Here is a 15,198-nt window from a genome sequence, read left to right as displayed (position 1 = left end):
GGCATCCCCGGCTCCCCTGTAGACGTGAATCAGCATGTTGGCATCCCTGGCTCCCCTGTAGATGTAGGTCGGTGTGTAGTTTCCGGCAGGACACGCGCAGCTCAGAGCTGCCTTTATAGGTTAAGGAGGCGTGTCTGAGGTGTGTCAGCTGATTCCTACGGTCAGCTGACACTTGCTGCAGGGATGTTGCTGATTGGTCTGATTTTCCTGGGGGCTTGGTCTGTGCTCTATTCCTGCTATATAAGCCCTGGGCATTCAGTTACTCGCTGTCTGTTATAGCTATCAGGTCACTGAGTGCTGGACCTTGCTTTGCTACTCAGTTTAGTTAAAGTTCTGCTGAGATAGATATATATGCAGTGTTTGCGATATATATCTATCCTTAGTTAGTATTGTATATTATATTATTGTGATTGTTCTCTGTGTATGACCCGGCAAGCCCTTCACTTGCATCGGGGCGCACAGCTCCTTAGCTACGCCACTGTATCTGTCCATAGGACCACAATAAAGTACAAGAGAAAAAGGACAGCCTCGCTGCGTGCAACTTGCACCCTCCAGGGAGCCTCTTCAGATATGTATGGGCCTTAAACTTAAATACTCAAGCTCTTATTACTACACCCACATAAAAAAGTTTGAAACAGGCCTCACTTGCCAATATCAAAAAATACTTTATTGTGAAGAGAGCAATCAAAAAATGTGAAAAGGTTCCACTACATATAAAACCATTAAAAACACTCTAGGAGCCCCAGAGATTGCACAGCATACCCCCCACCTCAGTATCGACTCCATACATACACACACGCCATTCATTTAACAAGAACTTATGCTTGCATTTGTGATGGTTGTCATAACTCTGAAAAAACTGCACGTGCTGATCAAAAAATCACTGTTTGCTTAGAAACATTCAAACCCTAGAAAATCCAGAAGGACCACAATAAAGTAATGTGGGAAGGGAGGCAAGATGTAGCCAGCACTGCGCTTCAAATGATTGTTTATTGAGATGAAATGAAAAGTACACTTACAGTTGATTGAGGTAGATTCAGGCGAGATGCGATGCGGATGTGGTGGGTGCCAGGTCTAGATCCCCCTGCGGACGTCCGTTTCGCGCGTCTAGCGCTTGTTCACCGCAGTGGGGGAAAGGATGGGGGCGGGCCGTCTCAGCGCGAGTTTCATACTCGCGTCCCGGCGGCACTTCCGCCTACGTCGACCAGCCACGCCCCCAGTTTCCATGGCAACCCGCGACGCCCGCCCGCCTCGTATAGAGGACGGAGAGCGTCCCAATACCTACGCAGAGCGTGACGTATCAGCCGGGGGCAGCCAGTCGAGCCAATCCACGCCCAGCTGTCAGACGGCGTAGACGCTGAACAGCGTCTAAAAAGCCTGCTGTATTAGAGGCGTAGCCATATGGCAGCAAGGGCAGTCACGGCGCGGTCAGGCATACCGGCGGCTGAACGCCACAGCTGTACGTGTGGTTACACATGAAAACATTTTAAAAAGAGATAAAGTGAAGCTGGGGAGGGGGGACGAGAACAGAAGAGGGGCAGAGCCAGGTACAGTAATATAAAAAGGACACTGTCAGGGCCTAAAATGAGTATAGGGATAAGAGGACCAAGAAGGAAGCCCCTATGAAAAGTGCACCTAAGGGAGAGGAAGGGGAGGAAAGAACACAAAGCCCAGAGGCCAGAGGTGGCTGCACATGCATGTGCAGAGGGAGTACTTGTATTCTCAAAGGCCGCACAGGCATGTGCAGCTCAGAGTGCCACAGAAGAATACACCGACATCACCACAGAAGGTGTATAAAAGGACACCAGTGAGAGAAGACATGCATTAAAGCAGAGGCTAAAGGTCAAGAGATGGAACAAGGAATATTGTACAGTTGTCATTTTTCTAGAAAACAGGCCAGTTCGTTTTTATCATTAAACCCGAGGGGCCCGAGAGCGTTAGTACGTATTATCCAACGGGCCTCATGTTGTAATAAAGTACGCTCCCGGTCTCCACCTCGGTTAGTAAAAGATATGGTTTCAAGGGCACAGAATCTCAGACAGTCAGGGTCTCTTCCATGATGCTGGGCCATGTGTTCTATCAATCTTGTACATTTATCTTTGGACTTCAAAGAGCGGAGGTGTTCCTTGATCCTAACTTGCATTTCTCTAGTCGTTTGCCCAATGTAGAATTTCTTGCATGGGCATATTAGGCAATAGACCACGAATTTGGATCTACAAGACAGGACATCCCTGATCTTCACGGGGATGGTCCCCAACGTTTGCGGCCCATGTCTGAGGATCTGATTACAGATCCCGCATGAGCCGCAACGGTAGTTACCCGGTTGTTTGAGGGTATTCAACCAGTTGGTGGACTGGGGCTTCGTGTATTCACTGCTGGTGAGCATATCACCCAAAGTGGGGGCCCTTCTGAAGGTGATCAAAGGGGGCATTGACACAGCGTCGGCGAGAAGTGGGTCGCCCTGTAGGAGATGCCAGTTCTTCTGGATGGTCTCTTTTATACTCATTGCCATTGGTGAGTATTCGAATGCAAACACCTGTCTGGTGCGATTATCGGGGTGATTTTGAGGGGTTCCACGCTGGCGTTTCCTCTTAATCAAGTCGCCTCTAGATCTCAGGAGGGCCCTATCTTTAGCTTCCTCCAACTGTGTGGGGTCATAACCTCTGGATTGTAGCCGTTTTATCAGGTCTTCCGCCTGTTCAATGTATTTAGAGTCCTCGCTGTTGTTTCTGCGAAGGCGCAGGAACTGGCCATAGGGGATTGATTTGGTCACCCAAGGGGGGTGGAAGCTTTTTCTGTGTAGGATCGAGTTGGTGGCTGTGCTTTTGCGATAGCCCCTCGTCACCAACTGGTCATTTTGGATTACCATTTCAAGATCTAAGAAGTTAATCCGACATGTGTCTATTTCTGCTGTAAACTTCATGTTGATCTGATTTTCGTTAAGGTACTCCATAAAGGAAGAGAAGTCCTGTTCGGTACCTGACCAGAACACCAGGACGTCGTCCACGTACCTCGACCACCTCCGCAAAAATCCTCGGAAGGGATTAGTGCTACCATGTATGCAGATCTCTTCCCAGCGAGCCAGGAAGAGATTTGCATATGTGCAAGCCACCGCCGTACCCATGGCGGTGCCCGACACCTGTTGGTACCACCTTTCTCTGAATAGAAAGGAGTTGTGGGTGAGCACAAATCGCAGACATTCGCAAATGTACTCACAATGCTCCACCGTCCGAGTGCCGCGTTTAAGGTACGATTCGACGGCCGCAATGCGGAAGACCTGATAAAACGGCTACAATCCAGAGGTTATGACCCCACACAGTTGGAGGAAGCTAAAGATAGGGCCCTCCTGAGATCTAGAGGCGATTTGATTAAGAGGAAACGCCAGCGTGGAACCCCTCAAAATCACCCCGATAATCGCACCAGACAGGTGTTTGCATTCGAATACTCACCAATGGCAATGAGTATAAAAGAGACCATCCAGAAGAACTGGCATCTCCTACAGGGCGACCCACTTCTCGCCGACGCTGTGTCAATGCCCCCTTTGATCACCTTCAGAAGGGCCCCCACTTTGGGTGATATGCTCACCAGCAGTGAATACACGAAGCCCCAGTCCACCAACTGGTTGAATACCCTCAAACAACCGGGTAACTACCGTTGCGGCTCATGCGGGATCTGTAATCAGATCCTCAGACATGGGCCGCAAACGTTGGGGACCATCCCCGTGAAGATCAGGGATGTCCTGTCTTGTAGATCCAAATTCGTGGTCTATTGCCTAATATGCCCATGCAAGAAATTCTACATTGGGCAAACGACTAGAGAAATGCAAGTTAGGATCAAGGAACACCTCCGCTCTTTGAAGTCCAAAGATAAATGTACAAGATTGATAGAACACATGGCCCAGCATCATGGAAGAGACCCTGACTGTCTGAGATTCTGTGCCCTTGAAACCATATCTTTTACTAACCGAGGTGGAGACCGGGAGCGTACTTTATTACAACATGAGGCCCGTTGGATAATACGTACTAACGCTCTCGGGCCCCCCGGGTTTAATGATAAAAACGAACTGGCCTGTTTTCTAGAAAAATGACAACTGTACAATATTCCTTGTTCCATCTCTTGACCTTTAGCCTCTGCTTTAATGCATGTCTTCTCTCACTGGTGTCCTTTTATACACCTTCTGTGGTGATGTCGGTGTATTCTTCTGTGGCACTCTGAGCTGCACATGCCTGTGCGGCCTTTGAGAATACAAGTACTCCCTCTGCACATGCATGTGCAGCCACCTCTGGCCTCTGGGCTTTGTGTTCTTTCCTCCCCTTCCTCTCCCTTAGGTGCACTTTTCATAGGGGCTTCCTTCTTGGTCCTCTTATCCCTATACTCATTTTAGGCCCTGACAGTGTCCTTTTTATATTACTGTACCTGGCTCTGCCCCTCTTCTGTTCTCGTCCCCCCTCCCCAGCTTCACTTTATCTCTTTTTAAAATGTTTTCATGTGTAACCACACGTACAGCTGTGGCGTTCAGCCGCCGGTATGCCTGACCGCGCCGTGACTGCCCTTGCTGCCATATGGCTACGCCTCTAATACAGCAGGCTTTTTAGACGCTGTTCAGCGTCTACGCCGTCTGACAGCTGGGCGTGGATTGGCTCGACTGGCTGCCCCCGGCTGATACGTCACGCTCTGCGTAGGTATTGGGACGCTCTCCGTCCTCTATACGAGGCGGGCGGGCGTCGCGGGTTGCCATGGAAACTGGGGGCGTGGCTGGTCGACGTAGGCGGAAGTGCCGCCGGGACGCGAGTATGAAACTCGCGCTGAGACGGCCCGCCCCCATCCTTTCCCCCACTGCGGTGAACAAGCGCTAGACGCGCGAAACGGACGTCCGCAGGGGGATCTAGACCTGGCACCCACCACATCCGCATCGCATCTCGCCTGAATCTACCTCAATCAACTGTAAGTGTACTTTTCATTTCATCTCAATAAACAATCATTTGAAGCGCAGTGCTGGCTACATCTTGCCTCCCTTCCCACATCGATTTACTGTTTCTCATCTAGTCTGTGCACGTCCTTCAACGAGCCTACACTCACATATTCCATGGTTGACCAGGCCTAAGTCCCATCTCCTACCGCAGTTCAGAGAGTGCTGGAGTTTTCTTCTTTTCCCTTATCCATTGCCACAATAAAGTAAACACAGTATAGAGCTGGGTTTTATGAAAGAGTGGCCAGAAAAAAACCAAACATTACTTAGCGTTAAATACCGTAAGTCACGTTTTGTGTAACAAAAAGCATGTACCAAAGTCATGTTTTTGATGACCAAAAGGCATATGGATGACTCCCAAAATGTAAGGAGGAAGGTGCTCAGGTCAGATGAGACTAAAAGTTTTCAGCCACCAAGGAAAATTCCAGGTATGGTGTAAACATTTAGCATTGATTGGTCCAGGGTCAACGCCATCAATGGGATGAGTTTTGGTGCCATAACGTTGAAAATAGATCGCCAACTTTGAATTGGCAAAGCTATTCTTGCTGAGACATGTAATGTGGCACTAGCAATGATCCTCCTTATATCTTTATAAAAAGGATCCTGGCATATTCTTCTAAAGGGAAAAAAATTAAAACCGACAGTCTGTATTGTTAACTCCACTTTATAAATACGAGAACTTGTCAGCATTTACCAGCACCCCCTTGTAGACCTCTGTGTGCATGGACTCCAATACTTTCTCTAAGCATGTACCAGGGAACACAGAGGTGCAGTTTGGTATATAGTATAGTAAAATATAAAGAGATGGACTAATCCAAAACGTGTCACTTCTGTCAGATTTCTACAACCTACTGTAAGTGACAGCAACATAGGAGAAAAGTAATGTATGGCTCATTTTACTCTGGAAAAAACATACTACTTATTTGTATATGTTTGTATAAGTTTTTCGCCGTAGTGCCCCTTTAATACTAAGGTTCCTATGGCTACTTGTGACGGCTGGCTCTGTAAGGGAGAAGTGACAGCTGGGCCAGCCGGCACACTTGTGGTGCGGTTCAGTGAGGGTTTGTAGGTTCATGGAGGGCGGAGTCTAAGGTGCCAGTTTATCTGTGCCTATAGGCTCCTGTGATGTAGATCCGGGCCTGACCCAACCACTTGTTCCTCCCATGCCCCATTCCTTTAGATTGTAAGCTCACAGGCGCAGGGCTCTCTCACACTTTTGTGTCTTGGAGTTTGTTTTATTCATCGTGTTATATTTGTCACTAATTACTACGTCTTCCGATTCTGTACTTTGAATCAGTGTCTCTATTTGGTGTATATCATTGCCTGTGTTATGTACCATATATGATATATAGAATACATATACATTTAATATTATTACTATGGTAGGGGCATTGGATTGTGAGCTCATTTGAGCTACAGTTATTGATAGCAATTATTCAGTTTATTGAATAATAACAGCGCTATGCAACTGCTTAATAATATTAATAAAATAATCATTGTCTCTCCAACCTTAAAGGGGTTCTTTTGCGAAAAAAGTAGGTAGTTAAAAAATGTGACAGATGACAGGTTTTGGGCCAGTCCATGTTTTTAAAGCTGGCCACTAACGGTCCAATTTCTAGCGAAAAATCGTTCGAGCGATCAGAAACTCTGATCGTAAGTGAAATATTGGAATACATCGTTAACTACACCATTAACGAACCAATCTTTGCTTCCTATCTATCACAACCAACAAGAAAATCCAAATTTTGGTTCGACGAAAATTCATTCGGACGATTTTTTTTTCACTCATTCATAGTCGATTGTGTCTACCAATGGAGATTTACAACCAATCCGATCAGAATTTCTGATCGCTCGAACGATTTTTCGCTAGAAATTGGACTATTAGTGGCCACCTTAAAGGGGAACTGAAGAGAGAGGTATATGGAGACTGTCATGTTTATTTCCTTTTAGACAATACCAGTTGCCTGGCAGCCCTGCTGATCCTCTGCCTCTAATACTATTAGCCATAGCCCCTGAACAAGCATGCAGCAGATCAGGTATTTCAGTGGTTCAGACTTATAAGTCTTATCTGACAAGACTAGCTGCATGCTTATTTCTGGTTTTAATCAGATACCACTGCAGAGAAATAGACCAGCAGGGCTGCCAGGCAACTGATATTGATTAAAAGGACATAAACATGACAGCCTCCATATACCTCTCTCTTCAGTTCCCCTTTAAGGAGGATTCTCAGGGCTTTCTTTGTTTTCAACAGCATTTCCTGAACAACAGTTGCAAAATCGAACTGACATAATAGTGTGCAAGTGATTAGGGAGGCCGGCTGGTATCTTGCTATTTTGGCAGTTAAACTGCTGTTCAGGAAATGCTGTTTAAAACATTGAAAGCCCTGAGAATCCCCCTTAAAAAGATGGACTGGCCCAAAACCTGTCATCTGTCACATTTTTTAACTGCCTACTTTTTTCGCGAAAGAACCCCTTTAAAGATACTTATGTGCCTATTGCAGTGTGTGCTTGTGTGTGTATATATTATATAGATTTATGTTGTAGATATACTATACAGGTAGTCCCCGGTTAACGAACGAGATAGGGACTGTAGGTTCGTTCTTAACCTGAATTTGTTCTTAAGTTGGAACACTGTGCTATCTCTGACCCCTGTACCTCCTCCAGTGTCCCCCTCTGTGTCACCTCTGCCCTCTGTACCTGCTTATACAAGTTTAAAAGCCATTTTTTTCTTTGAATTTTTAAAAATCGATGTTCTCAAAAACTACAAGTCCAATTTGAAATTTTTGGGGGGGGCTTATTCCCATGGAAACACTGAATCCATGTGCGTCATATCAGCAGGCCATTCGTAAGTCGGGCGTTCGTAAGTTGGGGTCTACCCTGTATACACAGATCATAAAGTCTAGAAACCTGATCAGAACCTGACTGTAAAAGACACAATTTTCATTCAATTTGAGAATATACTGTATATGTATTATTACATACACACACTGGCACATAGGATGCTATAAAGTTTATGCAAGTGAAAAATAATAAGTAAAAGGGGCATTTTCTCCAACATCTCAGCAAGTGAGCTACAGTGTGTAAAGCAAATATAAATCTGGTAAATAATGTTTTGAGAAATGATTACCTTCCTCTGCAGAATCCACAGACACCCCATCTTTATGCTCCCCTCTTACAAGACTGTTCATAGTGTGGTCTCCTGTCTCCTCACTGACTGGTCTTCTCTGTGCTGCTCTCTAAATGTCTGACTCTATTCCCTTCCTGTTATCCCTCTCGTCTCTCTGCCTCTGCCCTCTTCTCCCATCACTGACATGCTGTATAATCACACAAGGAGACATGGACACTCACAATGACAGCACCACACTTGCCTCTGGTCATAAAAAAGCAACAATATTTCCTCAGTGTTTTGTGACCACGGCAAGGGGTTAAAGACATTAAAGAGGCTTAACCAATAGAAGTACAGGGCAAGAGGCATGCTGAACCCCTATTGGTCAGGGACAGAGAGTGCACATACTATGGGACGAAGGGGAAAGATAGCACAGGTGGGTATGTTGCTTTACTATGAGCAAAGCCCACCACTTTCTGTCTCCTTCCACAAAGCCCCCTTTAAGCCTCGATGCTCAGAGCATCACTTTCTAGTTTCCATGGTAACCGGAGATTACACAGGATGGGTACCAGCCTTGATGCTAGCTTGGTTAACTCTTGCAGAGCTCAAAATGAATCCATAAATTACATTTTCTTAAATATATGTTCATCTATTTGTATGTAGATCTGTTTTTGAACACCCAGTAAGATTTTTATTTATTTTTTTTTTTTTACAAAAAAAAATTGTAGGAACAGACCAGGTGTAGGTGTTATGTTATTGAGACTATCTATCATAACGTGAGCCACTGGCCAAATATTGAACAATGATGTATGTTCAAGGCCTGTATATATGGTTCGGTGTACATTTTTAACATCCTAACACTGTACAACACCAGCCTAATGCATTTGCACTGCACTCATTTAACTAGGGCAGATGTATTAATATGAGCTCCCAGCCCCCCTTCGCATCCACTAATGTGAAAGGGGGGGAGGGGGGTTTTGTAATGTCACACAGAGACACTGCACAGTGTGACATGCTGCTCACATGAACAGGCAGAGGGTAAAGCTGAGATGATCGTAAGCTATGCAAGCACAGACATAGCAAAAGGGCCTCAAAGACAGAAATGTTTGCTTTGCCAATACACATTGTGCCCAATCAGATTCAAGGAAATTTCAGAGATAGAAATATGCATGATCTTGGCTGATGTAACGTAAAAAAACGTCAGAGCTGCTTATGTGTAGCAAGATGCAAAGAGAAGCAGATGATCATGTGATAGATTTGTAAGGCTATGATTTAGGACACACTATGCACATTGCTGTGAGCATTTCAGCAATATTGATATTATTATTATTATTTACATAGCACCGAGATCTTCCGCAGCACTGCACAGAGTCTATTGTCTTGTCACTTAACTGTCCCTCAGAGGGGCTCACAATCTAATCCCTACCACAGTCCTATGTCTATGTATGTATTGTGTAGTGTATGTATTATAGTCTAGGGCCAATTTAGGGGGAAGCCAATTAACTTATCTGTATTAGTGTTGGGCGAACACCTGGAGGTTCGGGAAAGTTCGCCGAACATGGCCGTGATGTTCGGGCCGAACTCCGAACTCCCCGAACATCCCGCTTTTGGGGGCCCTATGGGGTCGCAGGCATAAGGGGGGAGCATGCCCCGACCGCGGGGGGGGGGTCGGAAATTCCCCCCACCCCCTCCGCTAGCGCCCCCCCCCCTCTGCCCGCTTCCCTATACAAAAGTTTAAGGAAGTAAAACAGTACCGGTGGTAGTGGGTGGCTGGCAGTGGGCGGCACTGTGAAGTGAGTGAGGAGGAGGAGTCCGGAGAGTGACGCATTGAGGGAGACCGGGCAGCGGGCGGTTCAGCAGTAGTACGGTACTACTGCTGAACCGCCCGCTGCCCGGCCTCCCTCAACGCGTCACTCTCCGGACTCCTCCTCCTCAGTCACTCACTTCACAGTGCCGCCCACTGCCAGCCACCCACTACCACCGGTACTGTTTTACTTCCTTAAACTTTTGTATGGGGAAGCGGGCAAAGGGGGGAGCGCTATCGGAGGGGGTGGGGGGAATTTCCGACCCACCCCGCGATCGGGGCATGCTCCCCCCCCTTATGCCTGCGACCCCATAGGGTCCCCAAAAGCGGGATGTTCGGGGAGTTCGGCCCGAACAGGGTGATGTTCTGCAGAACCCGAACAGTGGCGAACACTGTTCGCCCAACACTAATCTGTATATATAAAAGTTACAATAAGCGCGCTGCTAATTAAAACCAACAGTTCTCAATATGCAGATTCAGTCCCAACTATAGGAGGTCATAGGTAGTCCAACAACTTCAGCTGTTCATCCAACAGGGATATAAAAGCAGAAAAAACTCTCATTGTGCAAATATAAGAACTGTATTTAGTCCATTCCCAACCAAGCACCATGTCATTTCTTTAGTGGCTAATACCAAGGTTGGAGTACAGGGCCGGCCTTAGGTTTCACAGTGCCCTGAGCGAAACCTGATTTTTGTGCCACCCCTTCATCCTCTTTCCGCGTGGGACAGTTAGCCGCCCCCCCCCACCCCCATTTAGAAATTAATGATAGCACAGCACCGACAATTTGCACCACGCAGCCGCATTGCGACCCCCCCCAAAAAAAAAAAACCTCAGACTTAGTATAGGTAGGTAGCCAGGTATAGGTGCCCCCAGTATAGGATCTCATGTGTAGGTGCCCTCAATATAAGTTGCCAAGCATAGGTGCCCCCGATAAAGGAAGTCAGTTGAAGGTCTCGTAAACCGCCCCCCCCCCCCCCCCATAGGTAGCCAGGCGTAGGTGCCTCCAGTATAGGTAGCCAGGTGTTAGTGCCCTCAGTAAAGGTAGCCAGCTATAGGTACCCTCAGTATAGGAAATCAGGTAAAGGTGCCCTCGGTATAGGCGACAAGCTATAGGCGCCCCCTTGGAAGCTGGCGCCCTGAGCGACCGCTCCGGTCAAAGGCCGGCTATGTTGGTGTACAAACCCTTCACCACCATTGGTGTGTTGGGATCCTATAAACTTTACAATCCAGTCACAAGCAGTCTGCGCTATGATATCAGGTCTGTATTTTATGCATGATGTGTATGGGTGGAGAGCAACACCAGTGAAGCAGAGTGAAGTGTCATATCATTATATGTGTGTGGTGCTGTCTGTGGGTCTGGGCAGCTACCACAAAAGGTGAGAAGGACCTGAATGGTGGTGAAGGGTTTGTACACCAACCTTGGTGTTAGCCACTAAAGAAATTACACGGTGCTACTGTGGTTGGGAATGGACTAAATACAGTTCTTATATTTGCGCAATACGTTTTTTTGCTTTTATATCCCTGAAGTTGTTGGACTATCTATGACCTCCTATAGTTGGGACTGAATCTGCATATTGAGAACTGTTGGTTTGAATTAGCAGCGCACTTATTGAAATATATATTTTTATTTATTTATTTATACATTGGATGTTGAGTGGCATTATCTTGAAGTGCAGCATATCTGTTGGGGTAGCGCACTATATATTTTTCCATTTATAAACTTATCTGTATGGGATGTGAGAGGAAACTGGAGTGCCCAGAGGAAACCCACACAGACACATTGAGGACATACAAACTCCATGCAGACAGTGCCCTGGCTGGGATTCAGCACTGCAGAGTGAGGGAGCTACACTGTGCTGCCTGATAGTGATAGTGTGTGATATGCAAGGACCTCAGACGTTCATCCACTGCACTGTATTATTATTATTGGTGTATGAAGAGCACTGTATGCAGGGCCGGATTTAGGCCAGGGCCACCTAGGCCATGGCCTAGGGCACCACAGGGGCAAGGGCACCAAAGCATGCAGGCTGAACTTTTGCAAACTTGCAAATGCTGTGATGCAGGGAAATTAGGCGACCGCCTAATCATGTTACTCTGCTGCCAGCAGCCACCTTGCTCTCTGTGCACATTTGCATTGTGGTCAGTGGCTATGGACTTGGCCAGCATTTGGAGACAGAGGGGAAGAGGAAGCTTCTGCACTGGAGATGAGTGAAGAATTGATTGACACTGATGGCTGCTGTGGTGTGAAGGTGAGCTGGCTACCTATACTGAAAGGGCGGGAGTGGGAAAAGGAGAGATTAAGAGAGTCATCTGGCTACCTATACTAGAGGGAAGAAGGGAGGGGTCATTTCGCTGTCTATACTGAAGGGGGCACTGGTGACAGTGGCCTTGAGCGGTAAAAAGTACAAATCCGGCCCTGGCTGTATGATGTTCTTACATATGCACAGCAGGACATTGCATGCATTTTCATCCAAATGCATACAGTGTCAGGCCTGGTGCACACCAGAGGAGTTTTTCTGAGCGTTTTGAGTTTTTAAATCTGCTGCTAATGTTATCCTATGTGTCTGTGCACACTGGAGCAATGAGGTTTTGTAAAAAAAAAAAAAAAAACATAGCATTACATTGGGAAGAGCTTTTGAAACCTCTAGCGTTTGGGCGCTAGAGGTTTCAAAAGCTCTTCCCAATGTAATGCTATGGTTTTTTTTTTACAAAACCTCATTGCTCCAGTGTGCACAGACACATAGGATAACATTAGCAGCAGATTTAAAAACTCAAAACGCTCAGAAAAACTCCTCTGGTGTGCACCAGGCCTCAGTAAATGGAATCAGAACCACAAGCAAGAGTAGCACACAAGTGCTTTGTGCTGGGATAGAATGCACGGCCCCCTTCGTTGCAGTGTGAATAAAGCGTTACTAGGCTCACTTTTATATCCTGCACAGTAATCAAAAGCGACATGACTGTTACCAGAAAATATGAGCTTTACAGCTACCACACATGGGCATAACTACAAATCAGTTGCTTTAAGTTATAATTGATAGGAAAAAAAACAAACAAAAAACCTACATGCTTATGCTGGTGTATGTGCATGGTGCGCATGGATACATTACGTTAGCTCCCTCGTGCGTTTGGTATGGTGCGCTATCTGTCCAAGGAGAGGATGTCAGGTTCGATGCAATGAATGTGTTTGCATGTCTGCACTATGCATGATACAGGGCCAGAGTTAGGACACCTACGATTACCTGGGTACTTCTGCGCAGTGTAGGTGACTAAGCTTTTAACTTAGCTGTAGGGATAACAGTGGTGCCTGGATGAGTGAATCTGTGAATGCATTTGTTTGAACATTTGCATGCGAGTGTGCAAAGGGTTAATTGTTTTTGATAGCACAACTGATGTGCACGGTAATGTCCATGTTTCCCTATGGCCTCTTTCACACTGTACGCTGAAAAACTAAAGCTTTTTCACAATGCACTGCTATGGAAAAACTGATCAGTTAATTCTTCCCCATAACTGTGTCTTTAGCTACAGTATATTCCATGTATAACTGCAAAGCACAATTGAAATGTGACAGTTACAAGCTGAGGCAGCTGATTAATACAACACTCAACATGACACTTGCTGCCTCAAAGAGGAAACAAAACATAAATAAGCATGCAAAACAGCTGTGCCATACTGATTAAACTTCACACATAGCAATAGAAAAGCGGAAATTCAAAATTCTTATAAATAGTGTTGCTGTTTGAATCCAAGCAATGCTGTACAATGCACTTCAGCACCATTATTTGCAGAGGATTCGGACTGCAACGCTACTTATATATGTCAGGGCCAGTGCACACCAAAAACCTCTACAGAGTTCCCGAAACCTGTCCTCAAGGCCCACCACCAACACTACATGTTTTGCAGGAAACCACAAACATGCACAGGTGGGGTAATTAGTGTCTCAGCAGAGCTGATTAACTCCCTCTGTGGATTTATACAAAACATGCACTGTTGGTGATCCTTGAGGACAGGGTTAGGGAGTAGAGTTGGGCCGAACGGTTCGCCTGCGAACGGTTCCATGCGAACTTCAGTGGTTCGCGTTCGCGTCCCGCAGGCGAACCTTTGCGGAAGTTCGGTTCGCCCCATAATGCACATGGAGGGTCAACTTTGACCCTCTACATCACAGTCAGCAGGCCCAGTGTAGCCAAATAGGCTACACTAGCCCCTGGAGCCCCACCCCCCCCTTATATAAGGCAGGCAGCGGCGGCCATTACGGTCACTCGTGTGCTGCCTGCGTTAGTGAGAGTAGGGCGAGCTGCTGCAGACTGTCTCTCAGGGAAAGATTAGTTAGGCTTAACTTGTTCCTGTCTGGCTGCATACCTGTTCTGTGAACCCACCACTGCATACCTGTGCTGTGAACCCACCACTGCATACCTGTGCTGTGAACCCACCACTGCATACCTGTGCTGTGAACCCACCACTGCATACCTGTTCAGTGAACCCACCACTGCATACCTGTGCTGTGAACCCACCACTGCATACCTGTTCAGTGAATCTGCCACTGCATACCTGTTCTGTTCAGTGGACCCGCCACTGTATACCTGTTCATTGAACCCACCACTGCATACCTGTGCTGTGAACCCACCACTGCATACCTGTGCTGTGAACCCACCACTGCATACCTGTGCTGTGAACCCACCACTGCATACCTGTGCTGTGAACCCACCACTGCATACCTGTGCTGTGAACCCACCACTGCATACCTGTTCAGTGAACCTGCCACTGCATACCTGTTCTGTTCAGTGGACCCGCCACTGTATACCTGTTCATTGAACCCACCACTGCATACCTGTGCTGTGAACCCACCACTGCATACCTGTTCTGTGAACCCACCACTGCATACCAGTGCTGTGAACCCACCACTGCATACCTGTTCAGTGAACCTGCCACTGCATACCTGTTCCTGTTCAGTGGACCCGCCACTGTATACCTGTTCATTGAACCCACCACTGCATACCTGTGCTGTGAACCCACCACTGCATACCTGTTCTGTGAACCCACCACTGCATACCTGTTCAGTGAACCCGCCACTGCATACCTGTTCTGTTCAGTGGACCCGCCACTGTATACCTGTTCAGTGAACCTGCCACTGCATACCTGTTCTGTTCAGTGGACCCACCACTGTATACCTGTTCATTGAACCCACCACTGCATACCTGTTCTGTGAACCCGCCACTGTATATCTGTTCTGTTTAGTGAACCCGCCACTGTATACCTGTTCTGTTTAGTGAACCCGCCACTGCATACCTGTTCTGTTTAGTGAACCCGCCACTGCATACCTGT

At 46.8% G+C, this 15,198-nt stretch overlaps 1 protein-coding gene across 3 annotated transcripts in view; it reads right to left on the bottom strand.

Annotated features, from left to right (window-relative positions):
* MPP2 (MAGUK p55 scaffold protein 2) overlaps positions 1-15,198 on the bottom strand; it is a 93,706-nt gene that overhangs the window by 36,285 nt on the left and 42,223 nt on the right. The window contains exon 1 of one of the 3 annotated variants that reach the window (XM_068262566.1): positions 8,096-8,233. The exons of the other annotated variants lie outside the window; for them this stretch is intronic. Coding sequence (XP_068118667.1) covers positions 8,096-8,156 — 61 coding nt within the window. The 5' untranslated portion in view covers positions 8,157-8,233. Of the gene's footprint in view, positions 1-8,095; positions 8,234-15,198 lie in introns of those variants that run through there. 3 annotated transcript variants of the gene reach the window in all.

The sequence above is a fragment of the Hyperolius riggenbachi genome, chromosome 12, assembly GCF_040937935.1.
Source record: "Hyperolius riggenbachi isolate aHypRig1 chromosome 12, aHypRig1.pri, whole genome shotgun sequence".
NCBI lineage: Eukaryota > Metazoa > Chordata > Amphibia > Anura > Hyperoliidae > Hyperolius > Hyperolius riggenbachi.
The sequence above is the reverse complement of the archived record's forward strand: the minus strand, read 5'-3'. Positions and strand labels throughout refer to the sequence as shown.